At 56.6% G+C, this 16,956-nt stretch overlaps 1 protein-coding gene across 3 annotated transcripts in view; it reads right to left on the bottom strand.

Annotated features, from left to right (window-relative positions):
• Window positions 1-3,508: 3,508 nt before the first annotated feature.
• Window positions 3,509-16,956, bottom strand: part of CNIH3 (cornichon family AMPA receptor auxiliary protein 3) — a 40,318-nt gene continuing 26,870 nt past the window's right edge. For 2 of the 3 annotated variants that reach the window (XM_059677296.1, XM_059677295.1), the window contains 3 exons: window positions 7,687-7,799; window positions 6,435-6,578; window positions 3,509-5,821 (listed from right to left, as the gene is read on the bottom strand). In XM_059677296.1, the coding sequence (XP_059533279.1) occupies window positions 5,794-5,821; window positions 6,435-6,578; window positions 7,687-7,799 (285 nt within the window). In that variant the 3' untranslated portion in view covers window positions 3,509-5,793. Of the gene's footprint in view, window positions 5,822-6,138; window positions 6,191-6,434; window positions 6,579-7,686; window positions 7,800-16,956 lie in introns of all 3 variants that reach the window. The other variant, XM_059677293.1, reaches the window with a different exon arrangement.

Below are 16,956 nucleotides of genomic sequence, written 5' to 3' on the forward strand. Positions count from 1 at the left end.
TGGCTGGTTTGGCTCAGTGGATAGAGCGTCGGCCTGGGGACTGAAGGGTCCCAGGTTCGTTTCTGGTCAAGGGCATGTACCTTGGTTGCGGGCACATCCCCAGTTGGGGGGTGTGCAGGAGGCAGCTGATCGATGCTTCTCTTTCATCGATGTTTCTATCTCTCTATCCCTCTCCCTTCCTCTCTGTAAAAAATTAATAAAATATATTAAAAACTAATTAGGTGATAAATGTTGACTATATATTACCTTTGTTTTTAACATCATTTATTTAACTGTAAGCTTGCATAACCAGCTTTAACGATGGCTGTGTTTAACAACTGCTTAGCAAAATCCTTTAGAAATGGAAGCATTGCCTCTCACAAGCTTGTGGGAGCCAGCACCGGTGCACCACTGGCCAGGGAGGGAGGAAATGTGGGCATCGTGTGGTGTCCTACGGGTCAAGTTCATGAACAAGAAGGTACTCTTGCCCTAACCAGTTTGGCTCAGTGGATAGAGCATCGGCCTGTGGACTCAAGGGTCCCAGGTTCGATTCCAGTCAAGGGCATGTACCTTGGTTGCGGGCACATCCCCAGTGGGAGATGTGCAGGAGGCAGCTGATCGATGTTTCTCTCTCATCGATGTTTCTAACTCTCTATCCCTCTCCCTTCCTCTCTGTAAAAAATCAATAAAATATATTTTAAAAAAAGGAAGGTACACTTGGGCATCTAGAGCTCTCTGGGCAGAAGTGAACAGGAGCAGAAATGATCACACAGAGGCTGGGCAGAGCCTGGAAGACACAATTTCGTGGCTGTGCCCATCCTGTTTCTATCCCTGATCGCCAGAAGCCACTGGATGCCCATCCAAGGTGTTAGTATATGATCCTTCCCCTCTCCGGGCAAAATATTCCCGTCACGTGCAGAGCTCCTGGCGACAAGGACACCGCTCCCGGCTCCCAGCCAGCACGAAGCTAAGGCCTGTCCCTCGCTCTCCCCAGGAATGCAGGGCCCCTCTGCTCGGCTCCCTGTCCCCTCTGCCTGGACTGAGACCAGGCGCAGGGCACAGCCCAGGCCTCCCCACCGTGATGGCAGCTTTCTGCCTAAGGCTTGGGAGCAGAGGCAGCCCCAGACCCGAGATCGGATGCCATTTGCCTGAGCACCTCTGGCAGGAGAGCAGCCCTGGGAGAGGGTTGCAGGATGGATCTGTGCGAGGACACAGCGTGAGCGCAGTCAACTGTTGTCAAAACACTTCGCTGGCGGCGTGCATCTCTCCTCGGGGAGAACAGAGCTGTCGTCTCGGTGACAGTTTTACTCCACGCCGGTACCGTTACCAGGCCTAAAAATAGGAAGGAACGGGGAGATTTTCTCTGAGGGCTCAGCCCTGTTTCCCCGGCGTCTCCTGCCTGAGACTCTCTGCTCCCACGATCGAGGGCGGACAGGAAGGAAGCTGAGAGGCCCTGAACGCTGCCACGTGCGACTGTGAGCAGCGTGTTGCCATGTTAGTCTATGTCAGCGGTTCCCAACCTTCTGGCCCTTTAAATACAGTTCCTCATGCGGTGACCCAACCATAACATTATTTTCGTTCCTACTTCATCACTGTCATGTTGCTACTGTGATGAATCATCATGGAAACATCTGATCTGCAGGATGGTCTGAGGCAACCCCTGTGAAAGGGTCGTTCGCCCGCCAAAGGGTCGCGACCCACAGGTTGAGAACCGCTGGTCTATGCGATTCTCCCTTTAACTCGGCGTCCGGAGGGGAGATTTGCTGAGCGGCCGGGAGGAGTGCCTTTCTCACAGCCACACGCGAAGGGGAGACAGCATCACCCCCTTGCAGAGCTGGGAGAGCTGAGTCTCGGGAGGGTTGCCCGAGATCCCCAGCCCAAAGCCTTCTTACACGCGCCCGCGGAGCTGCTTGCTGTGGAACAGAGAGGCGGGTGAGCCACGCTCCTGAGTCCGCCCCACGCCTGCTGCCTTTTCTCCTCTCCCATCCCACGGTCCCCCCTGTCCTGCCTCACCCCCCAGGAACACAGAAGTGGTCCAGGCCTGGGGTCGAAAAGACTCTTGTTGGAGTCCAGGCCCCGGGACTTACTGATAACTGTGACCGTGGCTCCTCTGTCTAACCTCTGAAAGCTGCAGGGGTTCGGTGATCCGTTGGGGACGGGCAGAGTTCCTACTTCAACACGTGGTGGGGATCCCACGAGAACATGCGTGTCATATGCTGCGCACACGGCCTGATACAGAGCGGATGCTCACACTGGCTGGAGAACATGGCATTGAGAGGGGTCTTGGGTCCCAGCCTGCCCTGCCCTCCGCACATGACAGCGGGAGGGCAGTGGGGTGCAGGGGTCATCCCTCCTCCCCATGGGGCCCGGCGAATCCGTCCCTTCCAGGCGCTGCCCCTGGATGGCATGGGCACAGGGAGGGTGTCGAGGAAGCTCACACCCTACAGAGCTGGTAGGCCAACCGCGGGCGGGGCCCTCCTTGAAGTTCTCCGCAAACACAAGCTCATCGCGTCTGTGTAACAAGTCCGTGCACAGGGGCCACTATTCCCGCCACTTGGCCAAGTGAAAAGTAGGCCTCGGTGCCATCCTCAGGGCCCGCGCTCACTCTGTGGGCACAACAGGCCCGGCCTCCCTAGGAGAAGGGACCAGGCCACCCACACCGCCCTCCGTGCTGCCTGTGCCCCCAGAAACTCTGTCCCGGGGCCCAGACTCAGGCTCGGCAGGGACAGCTCCCCGTCACCAGGGGTCACCAGGGGTACCACCCCCTGCGAGATCCACGCCTCCCCCTCCCTCCTCCCTCTGACAGCGCGGAGGGACAAAGCTGGCCAAGCAGATGGAGCCATGTGAGCAGGAACAGGCCGGGGTTAAAGTTCGCCCTGGCCAGCAGCGGGGCGCTGCTCAGCCAGCAAGGAGACAGGGCGGCCGCCTGGGGCTGTGAGGACCGGACAGCAGCACAGGGCGGGCAGAGGATAACGCTGGGCACCTCGGGGAGTGGCTACTGTGACTACTGGCCCCGTCCCCGGAGCCCTGGGCTGATGTCTGGCAGGTCCCCCAGGGAGACGCACCTGCCCTGAGCCTCCCGGTCCCTGATCAGAACAGCGGGGGGAGGAACGGGCTGCTCTGAGGGATCATGGTGCCGGCGGGCGAGGTCCTGGCAAACGCCACACGGGCTCTGACCCTCGTGGTCGGCTGCCCCAGGGATTGAAAAGCGGCTCAAACTCCCAACCCACACCCTGGGGTTTCTGTGTTGTCCCCCCAGGGCAACCTGTGGGAGGGAAACAGTGGATGTTTCTCTTTCAGAAACATAAGGCGCTGGCAGCGGTTACAGCTTTCAAAGGACCCACCGCCTGAGCGAAGGACCTCCCCCAGCCCAGCGAGAGAGGCTGGCGCCCAGGGGACCGGCAACCACGGCGTCCGCAACGGCTCTATTTTGAAGCTCTCTTCTCGGAAAGCTGATGTCACCAACCAAGCTTTCATCGGACCCTACGCTGCTTTGCCAGCACTCGGGTGGGACTCAGGAAAGGACACGGGTTTTAATGTTTTTTATTTTTTGCCAATCCTCGCCCGAGGACATTTTCCCCATTGATTCCGAGAGAGAATGGAAAGGAGGAGGAGAGAGAGAGAGAGGAAAAAAAAACATCAATGTGAGAGAGACACATCGATTGGTTGCCTCCCGCACACGCCCCCGGATCGGGGCCGGGGACCGAGCCTGCCACCCAGGTACGTGCCCTTGACTGGAATTGACCCCAGGACCCCTCAGTCGGCAGGCCAACGCTCTAACCACGGAGCCAAACCCGCTAGGGCGGACATGGGGTTTTGAAAGTCAGACAATGCACTAGTAGCTTCAGAGGCAGGTTTGTGACTGCTGTGTGACTATAGGTAAGTCACTGGCCCGCTCTGGGCTTCAGCTGCCTCACGTAGAGAAAAAGAACAGTATCAACGTCTTAGGCTTGAGAGGAGGATCGAAGGAGAAGGAGTGAAAGCAAAGTGTGAAATGTTAAGCGCGCTGTGACTGTGAATTGCTGCAATTTACCGCTAAGAGAAACCGTGGATTTAATGCTCCGTCACGGTAAACAGACTCTCTCAGGAAACGGGTATCTCTGTGCTCATCTTCGTTATAAAGCCGAATTCCCATTAGAGCAGTCCCTGTGTCCTGGTGTCCACTATTACAAGCTCATTCAAATCTTCCTGGAAGGAGGCAAGTTCACAACTAAACCCAACAGCTCTACGGGGAGAATGAGCTGGACCCCGGACGCCCTCATCCGCTGTATTTGTGAGGCGGCCGTGGAGACAGAACTGCTGCCAGCAGCCTGGACACAAGGCTTGTTTCTCGGGAAGAAGGTCTCCTCAAGGAATGACGTCAAAGACCGAGGCAACCAGCCCTGAAGGCAACTCTGTCCCAACCACACGTAGCCAGCCGGGCCCACGGGATCGGTCGGGGGAAGCCTGGTCCCAGAAATAGTGCCTCGACGTCCCCGGCTCTGAAGGCAGACGTCTGCCTTTTGTCTCCTGTAGAATTTTTAGAAGCCAAATGCCCTTCTGAAACCCTGCCCTTCTCTACCTACCAGTTCACCCACCCTATGGAGACGCAGCCAGCCAGGGATGAGGCCTACACGAAACAGCCAGGTCGGCCGGACACTCAAGTTGTCCCCACGCTGTAACACAGCACACATGTGTCCAACATAGCACACGTGTGTCCAACGTAGCACACACGTGTCCCACCAACACCGTTCCTGACCCTGAGTCACAGGGCTCCGGCGGGAGCTGGGCACATGTACAATAAATAGCCCGTGTGTCAAACAGGAGGAAAGAGGGGAAGTGGGGGGGAATAAGGTCAAAGGTCACTGCACCCAATCTGAGCATCCTCCGCATCTCAGCCTTGACGTTACTGACTGCCTCCTGCCACAACTCCTCCTCAGAACGGAGAGCGTGTCGCGTGGAAACTCCTGAAGAAGCGCGCGTCCTCGGGTTAAGCAGCATGAACACGCGGCATCGTAAAACGGAGCTGTTACCATGTCGTCTCCTTTCCGAGCTGCCGAGTGCCCACCGTTCAGAGCGGCCTTGGAACAGCTGGGGGTTCCTTGCAAGACGCGGCTTCGACGAGTGCCGACCGGTGGATTTGCACTCGGGGGCTGTGATGGCTTTGGCTGGTAACACCTTGAACCTGGAGTCAATGTTTCTCCAAGTCATTTTTCCCTGGCTCCCCCTTCCCACCCCACCCCACCCCACGTCTGTGACTTTGGGCAACTTTATTAGCAACGCGTTGCCCCAAACCCAGCTCAGGGTGTCACTAAGCTGGGCTCTCACGAAGCAGGGCGGAGCACGGCAGCCCTGCAGGTCACGCCGGCCACGGCGAAGGCCATGGCGCACCTTCCGGACCCTCCTCGGAGGGCAAGGGCATGGCCGGCCCCGGCAGGGAGGAAACAGAGCCTTTGGTAGCCCAGGCCCTCCGAGGCCCTCCGTGGGTCCCACAGACTCAGCCTGACTCTGGTCGTTCCGTTCGGTAGCAGGCACCTTCGGGCCTCCCAGCCCCCACTCCCACGGTCCAGGAAACCAGAGCGGACCAGCTGGGAGCTGCGAGATGAAGCGGACTCGGGAAACAGCGATGTTCGCTGTGGTTCACAGGTGACAACACACGGCGGTTAACTCAGCTCCCGCTGCCGCCGCTCCGTTCCTTCCATTCCTTCCGAGGCAGTCAGTGTCGGCCCGGTCTCCTCCTCACCCACCCTGTCCCTTCTCCAGTTGCCCGCACAAGTGACTTCTCGGCCTCGGCGCGCTCCCGTCCAGTCTCTGACGACGTGCGTGGCCTCTGAGTTAAGAGCTCACTAAAGTGTAGATCATGCTGAAGGCAAAAAGAAGGGGAGAGGAGGCGTTAGTGGGAGCCCGCAGGGGCCAGGACTGGCCCTCCCAAGAGGGACCCGCCAAAGCCGGACCCCGGGCCACTCCTGCCACTTTCTCATCCCTGTCGTATTTGTTAGGAGAGCACAGTGTGTCTCTGGTAAAAGATGGAGTGTGCAGCCTATACCATTAGCAATAGCAAGGGGCTAGTGAGCACCTACTGTGAGCCAGGGTTTAGTGAGCACCTACTATGTGCCAGGCACTGCAGACACAGAGGTGAATGAAACAGACGCCGTCTCTACCATCAAGTAAACCATATACCTGGGCAGGAGGGTGATGCTATCTTGGATAGATCATGTCAACTTGCTTTACACTTAAAAAAAAAAATTTCTTGAGCACTTAGATGTGCCAAAGATTGCTACAGACGTTGGGACCGCTGCCCCTCACTTCATACACAACAGAAGCCCTGGCTCCCGATACGAGTCAGAAGGTGGCATCAAATCCCACAGGCTCATGGGCTACCTCCCCAAGCCCAGGAGGCCGGCCTGAAACACCCCCCCACCTCCACCCCGCCACACCCTGCAGGAGTCAGACCCTCCAGGAGGGGCGAGGCTCACCAGTACAGGTAGTAGAAGAAGGAGAGGAGGTAGAAGGCCAGCTTACACCAGGCCTCCTTCTGACAGTAGCTCAAGGTGTCTGCATTCATGACCACCGGCGGGTCGTAGGCCAGCTCGGAGCTGTCCGCTGGGCAGTGGAAGTACCTGCGGGGGAGGAGGACACGGCGTTGCTGGTTCTGAGGCTGAGAAGCGACATCTGAAGTCACCGGGGCCCAGCCCTCCCGAAGGTGACTGCCCCCAGGAAGCCCTGCTGGGCGGTTATCTGCCTCCGGCTCGGATCCCAGCCTGAAACTAACAGCTCAGGCGCTCTCTCCTCGCAGATGGCGGCTCTCCCCGTTCCCAGGTCTGCAGATGCCCTGGTGACCTCACCCACTGGCAAAGCTGCTCCGGCAGGAGGATGGCCGAGTCAGCTGTGGGACCTGGGCGGCACCTGGCAGGGCCCGCCCCTCCAGGGCTGGGGGAGGGGCCTGCGGTGCGTAGCCACAGGTATCAGAGCAGGTGCAAGGTGGACAGACAGAGCCGTGCTCACTGCTCGAAGCCACTGGACCACAGTCCTGCCTCAGTCAGCCGTCACTCGGCCTAAATACTGACCTCTACCCCGACCCTCTTTTTTTAATTTTTATTGGTTTCAGAGAGGAAGGGAGATGGAGAGAGAGATAGAAACATCCATGACGAGGGAGAATCATTGATCAGCTGCTTCCTGCACACCCTGTACTGGGGATCGAACCCACTTCCTGGGCATGTGCCCTTGAACGGGAATTGAATTGTGATTTCCTGGTTCATAGGTCGATGCTCAACCTGAGCCACACTGGCCACCTGCCGGGTGGGACTCTCATTTTAAAGAATCCCTTCCTCCTACTTCCTTTTTCTTTCCTTTTCTGAGCGCTTACGAATTGCCAGGCCAGGCCAGACCCTGTCAAGGATTCAAGAAAAAGTCAGATAAGTCCCTCCTGCTCTTCCTTGTGCCAAAGTCACGTTCCAGGTGCACAGACACTGGCTGCCTCTCCCCCTCCAGCTCCTATTCGGAGTTGTGCTGCCCCTGCTTCTCACACTGACCCCCGGGTGAGGCTGTGGGCAGTGGGGCCTGCGCAGAGCTTTCCTTACGGGACTTGCTGCCTAAGAAGCGGGGAAGCAGGTTCTCCCAGGGGAGGAGTGAGAGAAAGCCTCCCGCTGGCGGCCGTCGGGGGGTCACTGTCTCTGGGGCGGCCACCCGCACAGAAACGGGACGGGCAGCCCGGGCCCGCAGCCTTACCTCCAGAAGTGATAGAACAGCAGCGGGGCATTGAGCCCCAGGGTGAGCCACTCCTGCGCACACAGGAACATGATGCAGAAGAGGCTGTGGATGGAGTACTCCGGCAGCACCAGCTGGAGGGCGAGCAGGGGCACAGGCTGAGTTAGAGGAGGGACAGTCACCCCCAGAACCAAATCCGCCTAATTCTCCGCCCCGCCCATAGTCCCCATTAAACCAAGCTCCCAGCTGCCCCAGGAGGGAAGGAAGACCGCAGGCTGCTTCTCCAACCACAGAGGCCCTGTCTGCAAAGACACTGATCCAATCCCAGTGCCTGCCCTGAGGTGTACCTGCCTGGTGCCCAGGAGTGGGGAGAAGGAAAGGGTAATGGCTCTTCCATTGGAATCCGCAACCGACGCTAACGGACCTCAGACAGAGGAGCCGCCTGGGCGAGCAGGTTCTTTCTCATAAATGCCGGTCCTGGAGGTCGGTTCCCCCTTTGTCCCCAAATGAATCATCAAGCACACGATTCACGAGGCGGGGGCAGGGAGGATGGCACACTTGGGAAGCTGGGAGTTCACTAAGTTGGGCGAGTGTGAGCACAGCATCCCAAGCGCTGTCAGGAACCCTGACTCTGAGGCCACTTCCTCTTTAATGGCTTTGAGCACAGCCCCCCTGCCCCCCAGCAGTCAGACCCGGTGGGGAGGGCGGACCAGGCTTTCCTGAAGGCCTCGTACCCCTTCGTGCTGGGGACCCCAACAGCCAGGACTGGGGGTTGGGCTCACGTGAGCGTTGCCTGCTGGCTGGTGCTGGTGGGTTAACTTGTGTGACCTCCTGGTTTCACACCAGTGCTTAGCCAATACCGTTAAGGGCTGAGCAGACGGCTCTACATCTAAGCAACTGAGCACAGAGTCACCGAGTGCAGAGTGTAATTTAAAGTCACCGTGACATTCATCTGTCTCAAGCCGGTCGTATATGCCCCGGGAACGGAGGCGGTGGCTCTCAGCTCTGCCCTGCCAGCCGCTCCCCTAAACGCCACCGCCAGGTATCGCCCTGACCTGGTCACGGTCAAGATCAGCCCCTCGTGGCTGATCCTGGAGGAACTGTCACAGACCATGTTCCCCAGGGCTCGCTCCGGGGCCCCAGGAGTGCAGGAGGACAGGAGGCAAGAGAAGGAATGCCTGCCTGGTGACCGCGGCCTGAAGTCAGAGGGGTTCCTCTGTCCTGGGAAGGCCGGTGGTCACTGAGGACACAGGCAGGGCAGGGGCCACAGAGGGCTGTCCCCAACCCGGGAGGGGCTTCCTCCCAGGCCTCCCACTGTCCAACCCCTCGGAGCCCCCTGGCTTCTCGAACCCTCTCCTTCAGCCGCCCACCCAGGGCACAGTCACCCACCCAGGGGCAGTCGCCTCTGCTTTCCTGGCTCCAACGTGGACTCCTTCTACCTCTGCACGGGGACAGGCAGCACAGAGAGGACAGCCGTGTCTTTAAGCTCCTCCGTGGCTTAGCAGTGGCTCTCAGACTCCCGGATCACGGAGGGCTGGCTAAAACTGAGGCTGGGCCCCGGCCCCAGCGCTTCCGGTTCGGTGGGCCTGAGCTCGGAGCCTGGGGTCAGCTTCTGTGAGAGGTTCTCGGTGAGCCACGGGCCAGCCTCACCTGCGTCACCAGGAGCGTGCCAGCCGGGCAGCCCCTGGGTTCCCACCCCCAGACTTGCTGGACCAGAACCTGCATTTTCCGCAAGCCCCCCGGGTGATGCAGACGCACACTCCAGTTTAAGAAGTGGGTGCTGGGCGCTGGTTCCCAAAGCAGGGTTCCGGAGCCACCTGCGTCAGAACCGCCCGGGGCCTTGGTTTAACGTGCAGGTTTCCGGGTTCCACCCCAGTCCACTAAGCTGGCCTCTCTGGAGCAGCAAGCTGCATTTTTTAGACGCATCCCAGGTGGTTGTGTTCAACAGTGGAGCTGAGAGTCACGGAACAGAGGTTTGAGGAGCACCCGAAGACCCTTTCCTTTGGAAGACTCCGGTCCCAGCCCTCACCTTCGTCCCCTGCAGGGCGGGGGTGGTGGTCCTGTGCGCGCAGGGCGCATTGTCGCTAACCGCTGCTCTGGACTGGAGTCTGGACAGGCAGCACTGGCAGGTCAGAGCTCCCCCAGCCATGACCATGTGGAAGAGCCCCCACAATGCTCCCTGACCCCGTGGCCCACGGTCTCTATTCCTGAAGGGTTGGCCTTGGCATCTTCCTGGGATGGAGGTCTGCTCCTTCTGTCTTGGGAACCCACAGCCTCCAGTTCCCGCCACCTCCTGCCTGGCACAGGCCCGGCCACCTCTGTGCCTCACCCTCACCAGCTCCTCCGACCTGTCTCTGGCCTTCCTGGGGTCTCCAGGACACTCCTGGGAAGTTACTGGTTCCTTTCAGGACCAAACCTGGGGTTCTGGCCCTGCCCTGGCCACACCTCCCAGCCTGTCTTTGATCCTCGTTTTCATGCAACTTCAGACACACTTGAATTTCAAACGCCTTTCCTCACTCCCTTGTTAAGTTGCTGAACCACCTACCAGCCCACTCAGGGAGGGGGTGAGAATAAAAGCGCTCTCTCAAATCGTGCCAGATTTTGAAAGGGACACAATTCTCCCACAACTGGCTGGCAACTGAGAGGCATCTTAAGTTAACACGAACAGCTACCCACTCCTTTTCTTTCCTTTAAGCCAGGGGTGGGGGGTAGGAATCGTGTCTGGAGTACAGGGAGTGATTAGGCAAAGATGATTACTTGAGAGGAGAGACACTAACAACAGAGAATGTTCTAGAATGAGAAGGGCAAGGGTTTAGCAAGCCTTCCGGTGCCGAAGAGCCCCGCCTAGGCCCTCACTCAGCGGGTATTTATTATCGGCAATTACCAGGCGGCGGGTGCAGAGCGGTCTGGCCCGGGAGACGGCCATGCAAATGAGCGTGTGCATCGCGGATTCCACCGCGTCAATACGTGGGAAGCACAGCACTAAGGGAGCCAGCTCACGGGATGAAAGGAGAGAGAAGCCATTCATTCTGAGGGAGGAGAATGGCCTCTGGGCGGAGATGTCGAGGAAGAGCTGTCTGGGGGAGGGGAGGCAGGATGTTGGGGTGCGGGGCACCCCGGGGCGCTCAGCGTCATTCCTCACTGAGGTGGTGGAGAGCGTCATTTTTTTATGTCCTACACGGACATCGCCACCAGACCTTCCGCAGAAGTGACACCGAGACGGGGACCCTTTCCACCAGCCTCTTCTTTTTCTGTGTTAATCCTCACCCGAGGATATTTTTTCCATTGATTTTCAGAGACAGTGGAAGGGAGGTGGAGGGGAGGGGAAAGAGAGAGAGAGAGAAACATTGATGTGAGAGAGACACATCAATTAGTTGCCTCCCCAACGCAAGAGACTGGGGATCGAGCCTGCAACCCAGTACCTGGCCTTGACCGGAATGGAACCCGTGACCCTTTGGTGCAAGGGCTGATGCTCTAACCATTTAGCTACCAGCCAGGGCCCCCCAGGCCTGTCTTAAACCAGGGGACCTTCTAGGGCCATGGTTGGCAAACTCATTAGTCAACAGAGCCAAATATCAACAGTACGACGATTGAAATTTCTTTTGAGAGCCAAATTTTTTAAACTGAAACTATATAGGTAGGTACATTGTTATGAACTTAATTAGGGTGCTCCTAAGCTGGCCTTTGCTAAAAACGTCCTCAATCTGATGGAGGTGGGTTCGCTGAGGTCGACCCCTTCCAACTCTTTCATCCACACTCGTCTTGTATACTTGTTTCGTCTGTCTCCTTTCGTTCATCCTCTCTCTATGTCCAAACCATCTCAACATACCTTTCTCCATCCCCGACACTACATCTCCTTTCACTCCACAACGTTCCCTAAAATTAACTTAATAAACTTTAAAGTTTTAAGTCAACTTCGCACTGTACATGCGCGCCCGCACGTGGTATTTTGTGAAAGAGCCACACTCAGGGGGCCAGAGAGCCACCTGTGGCTCGCGAGCCGCGGGTTGCTGACCACTGTTCTAGGGAATAGTCAGGATGACCACCTGACCAGGGGAAACCATGTGACCAGAAGTGGGCAAAGGGCAGAAATGAGTCCTCTTGTGCCTTTGCTTCTGACATGGCCTGAGCGCCTGGTGGATGGCGCTCAGCGTCCATGCTGCACGCACCTCCGCCAGGCTCACCAGAGGTGTGGGCACAGCCCTGGAGGGCTGTCCCGTAATGGCATGTGGGGGGAAAGTGATAGAAAAACCATGTTTTCATTATTGGGAAGAAGAGCAAACAAAAAGCCACCCCTGCGTGTGTGGACACACGTGTGGGCGTGTGTTTGTCTGTGTGTGAAACACGTGGAGATCACAGCAGGACACAGGTCCAAGCTTTTAACATCAGTCACGTCGGACCAGCTGGGAACAGAGAGGGGCGAGGAGTTAACCGATCCTTTCTTCCTATCAGCGCCCCATCATGTTCTGGTCACCATGGGGACATGCCACCTTTATCATTAAGACAATTGATGAAGAAAACCAAAGGGCGGGGCTAAGACCACCTGATTCAGATCCTGGCTTCACATGCCCCAGCTTCATCCCTTCACCCCCTCATCCTCGCCGGTGAACGGGGGCACAGTGGAGGCCACACCCCAGGGCGAGTGTGAAGTGAGATGACACGCTTAAGCATGTTGCACAACGTCTGGCACAGTGGTTCTCAACCTTCTGGCCCTTTAAATACAGTTCCTCATGTTGTGACCCAACCATAAAATTATTTCCGTTGCGACTTCATAACTGTCATGTTGCTACTGTTATGAATCGTCATGTAAATATCTGATATGCAGGATGGTCTTAGGCAACCCCTGTGAAAGGGTCGTTCGACTGCCAAAGGGGTCTCGACCCACAGGTTGAGAACCGCTGGACTAGCATCTTCCAAGCCGTGGAGGACAACTTACGCATTGTCGTTAAGGAAAAGCCTTTCCCTGAGCAACCAGGGACCAGTCTTCCCAGTCTAGGTAAGCTCACCTCCCCCGGCGAAGAGAGAGGCCTGCCCCCTTTCCTCTGCCCTGCAGGGGGACGCCTGGCGCCCGCCTCCCTGGGCACTGCTGCGATGTAACGACCGTTTTTGTGCAGCCTGGACAGCGAGCCCCAGAATGGGTCATGCTGCCCCACTACCCTGTGACCAGCTCTGGGCAGGGGAGCACCCGGGACCTCCTGGGAAGGGACATCCTACAAGGGAAGAAGTGACTGTCCTGATCTCATTTCCGCCACCTCAGCAGCTGGCACTTCTGCAAAGGGTCACATCGCACTGGCGGATTCAGTCCTGACCCTGGGCCTGCTGGGGAGACAGGAGCCACAGCTAATTGGGAGGATGAATGGCCCGGACCGCGCCCCACGGGTGCTGGGTTAACTGTCTCAGCTCAGGGGCTGGCTTTGCACACTGCTGCCCGCAAAGCTGTGGCAGTAGGAAGAGGCTGCGTTTGGTCCAACCCCTGGGAAATGGCAGGGGTGACTCTTTTTCTTTTGAGAGAGACTTGAGCTGCAATATGATACTCGTTTCAGTTATATAACACCAGAGGCCCGGTGCACAAAATTTGTACACGGGTAGGGTCCCTAGGCCTGGCCGGCGATCAGGGCCGATCTGTGGGGCGACTGGCAGGGCAATCAGGGGGGCCCCCACAGGCACCTGCCTTGGCTGGCTTGGGGACTGCGGGCTGGGGGCAGCTCCTGCATTGAGTGCCCTCTGGTGGTCAGTGCACGTCATAGCAACTGGTCGTTCTGCTGTTAGGTTGATTTGCATATTAGGCTTTTATTATATAGGATAATCATGATTCCATATTTGTATCTGTTGCAAAAGGACCACCACACATCTAGTGAACTCTTGTCACACACAGTTACAGAATATTTTTCTGGAAAAAAGAACTTTTTAGATCTCCTCTCCTAGCAACTTTCAAATATGTGATACAGTGTCGCTAACTACAGTCACCACGCTGTACATCCCAGGACTCGTTTATTTCATAACTGGAAGTTTGTACCTTTTGATCCCCTTCGTTCATTTGCCCCCCGTCCCCTGCCTCTGTTCTCTGGTGCTTTCTCCTGTTTCTAGATTCCACACACAAGAGGTGACATTGTATTTGTCTTTCTCTGTCTGGCTTATGCCATCAAGTTCCATCTACATTGTAGTACACGGTAAGACTTCGTCCTTTTTTACGGCTGAATACTATTCCATGGCATACTCCACGTTTTCTTTATCCATCACCCCCGAATGGACAGGAAGGATGCTTCCGTGTCTTGGCTATCATTGTAAATAAGGCTTTGTAGGCCGGCTTTGCTCAGAGTAAGTTTGCTTTTTATTCTGATACACTGGGTCACACCGATGGGTGATGGCGAAATACTAGTAAAATCTAAACCCAGCGGCTCACCGTTCGCTCCTTCTGCGATTTGCCAAGGAGCAGAATTCAAGGCGGGGCCAATCATGTCTCCTGCCCGATGGGATGCCGTTTCCATACAACTTCCCCGGTGCACAGATCCTGTGAGGGGTGCAGTGTCCCTCCCTCCCACGTTCCAGATGGTGAAGGCTGAGTCCCAGGGCCCCGGGATGTGACTGTATTTGGAGACAGGATCTTGCAAGCAGTTATCAAGTCAACCGAGATCATTAGGATGGGGCTGGGCCCAAGATGGCTGCTGTCCTTTTAAGAAGAGGAGATTAGGACACACACACACACACACACACACACACACACAGAGGGATGCCCAGGGGAGGGCACAGCCAGCAGGCGGCCATCGTCAAGCCAAGGAGAGAGGCCCCGGGGGACACCAACACGGCCGACACCTTGATCTGGGTCTTGCAGCCACCGGAAATTGGAGGATAAATGTCTCTTGTCTAAGCCACCAGGCTGGCCCCAGAAGACTGACGGTGGCCCCAGAAGACTAACACAGGCCCCGGGCGGGCCAGCATGAGGGCGCAGGGTCCGCATCCAGTTCCAACAGCCCCTGGAAACTGAGAGGTTGCCTTTGACCAAAACCTCTCGGCCTAATGATGACTTGGAGGAGGACAATCAGCAGGGAGGGGATGGGTGAGACCAGGCAAGCCTGGCGCCCACGTGCGCACGCAACAGTGGGTGACGGGAACAGGAACGTGCTGGGGTGGCTGAGAGTGGTGTCCAAGTTACGCTGAAAACCCCAAAGGTGCGGATCTGTCCTGGGAAATGCAGGGAGGCGTGTTCTTATTCCCTAGTGCCCACAAACGTGGGACTACCACAAAGGACAGGGGTTGGGGAAACAGTGGATTTGAATCCAGACCCGGCACGTACCACCTGAGTGATCTGGGCAGGTGACGCAAGCCCTCGAGTCTCAGCTCCCTATCCCCACTGCACAGGGCTGTCGTACGCCTCAGTGACAGGCTGCCATTTTCGGGGTGAGGGGCTGAGCAGTGAACAGCTTACATAGACCCTGTCCCCACCACCTTTACAGACTACGGAGGAAAACAAGCACATTCCGCATGATCATACCTCTGACATGCCCTCCCACTCCGCCTTCCTCTTAAAGTCCGCAATAGGCCTGGCAGGTGTGGCTCAGGGGTTGAACGTCACTATGAACCAGGAGGTCAGTGTTCGCTTCCCGGTCAGGGCACATGCCAGGGTTGCGGGCTCGATTCCCAGTAGGGGGTGTGCAGGAGGCAGCCAATCGATGTCTCCCTCTCATCGATATTCCTCTCTCTATATCCCTCTCCCTTCCTCTCTCTCTAAAACTCAATTAAAAAAAAACTATTTTAAAGTCCATAGCAGTTGTGATTGAAATGCTTTACGGATAACTTGAAGCAGCGCCATGACCAAAAGCATCTGAGGCATCACTCTGGCGTGCATGGACGCCTCCCTGACACAAACACAGCCTCGCTGAAGGCAAGCTGTCATTCCACCCGCACACCCCCCTGAGCTACAATCGGTGATCACTGCCCTCCTGGATTTCATCACGGCGTTGACTGGTCGGCAGGTTCAGAAAGGGAACAGAATGCCTTTGCTGTCCCTTTACGATAACGGCACTTGGCATTTGTCTAGCAAATGTAACGGATGCGGTGCATTTTTTTGTTGTTGTTCTGCTGCCTGGTGTGACCCCCATTGAGACAAACTCCCTGCGTTTAGTCATTGTCTGTGCCATCGAGACAACGTGGGAGTCAGAGCCAGTGACACTCAGCTGGGGGAGGACCAGTGCCCCAAATTGCTTCACGAATGACACACCCCGTGCAGGCTGCAGAGCCGGCAGAGAACGCAGCTATCCCCCGGGGAGGAGCTACATCTGGAGCCTGGTAATCGATCGGCACGTGGCGGAGGTGGGGTGGGGAGTCGGAAGGAAGGCTCATCAGCGTCTCGGTTACAACTTTAGGGCGAGGCAGAGACTGGGTCGCACTCCAGGGAATAGGAGGCGATTAGGGTTTGGCAATATTGGCACATTCCGTGGCCGAGAAACTTAACCCAGAAAGGGTTCTTGCTTCGTCAGCAATCGGGAAAAGGCAGAAATGGCGAGGATTCTGAGGCTGAAAAGCAGATTTTTTTTTCCCCATCCCATTCTGGGGAAGGGAGCCTCTGAAAGCAAATCTCCCGTCAAGCAAAACAAGTGTCCGCGGATGACCTGCCACGAGCCATCCGCTGGGCTGGCCGCCGCCGAGGAGGTAGGGAGTTCGGGCCTCACTCCATCGGTCGGTCAGCTTAGGCATCTGTTAGCCAACTATTGCTTTTCTTCTGTATCATTTAGAGCAGCGGTTCTCAACCTGTGGGTCGCGACCCCTCTGGCGGTCGAACGACCCTTTCACAGGGGTCGACTCAGACCATCCTGCATATCAGATACTTACATGACGATTCATCACAGTAGCAACATGACAGTGATGAAGTAGCCACGAAAATAATGTTATGGTTGGGTCACAACATGAGGAACTGTATTGAAAGGGCCAGAAGGTTGAGAACCGCTGATTTAGAGAATGACGGCGCTCTAAAGCAGACCCTGGAGGACTGGGACAGGGAAAGGGCACGTGCCCAGTTTGGGGGCTCGATCCCCAGTGTGGGGTGTGCAGGAAGCAGCTGATCTATGATTCTCTCTACTCAATGATGTTTCTCTCTCTCTCTCCCTCTCCCTTCCTCTCTGAAACCAATAAAAAATATATATGTATTTTAAACGTACCCTCTTTCCCTCTGACTAACAAGAAGTTTGCCACGGAAAGCGTCTGGAAATAAATTATACATGAGACATGGATTCTAAACTAGCTGCAGGTTTTGTTCCAGGATATTTTTACTTTTCTCTAAACATTCCCTCCAGG

This window comes from Myotis daubentonii, chromosome 20 (genome assembly GCF_963259705.1).
Source record: "Myotis daubentonii chromosome 20, mMyoDau2.1, whole genome shotgun sequence".
Classification (NCBI taxonomy): domain Eukaryota; kingdom Metazoa; phylum Chordata; class Mammalia; order Chiroptera; family Vespertilionidae; genus Myotis; species Myotis daubentonii.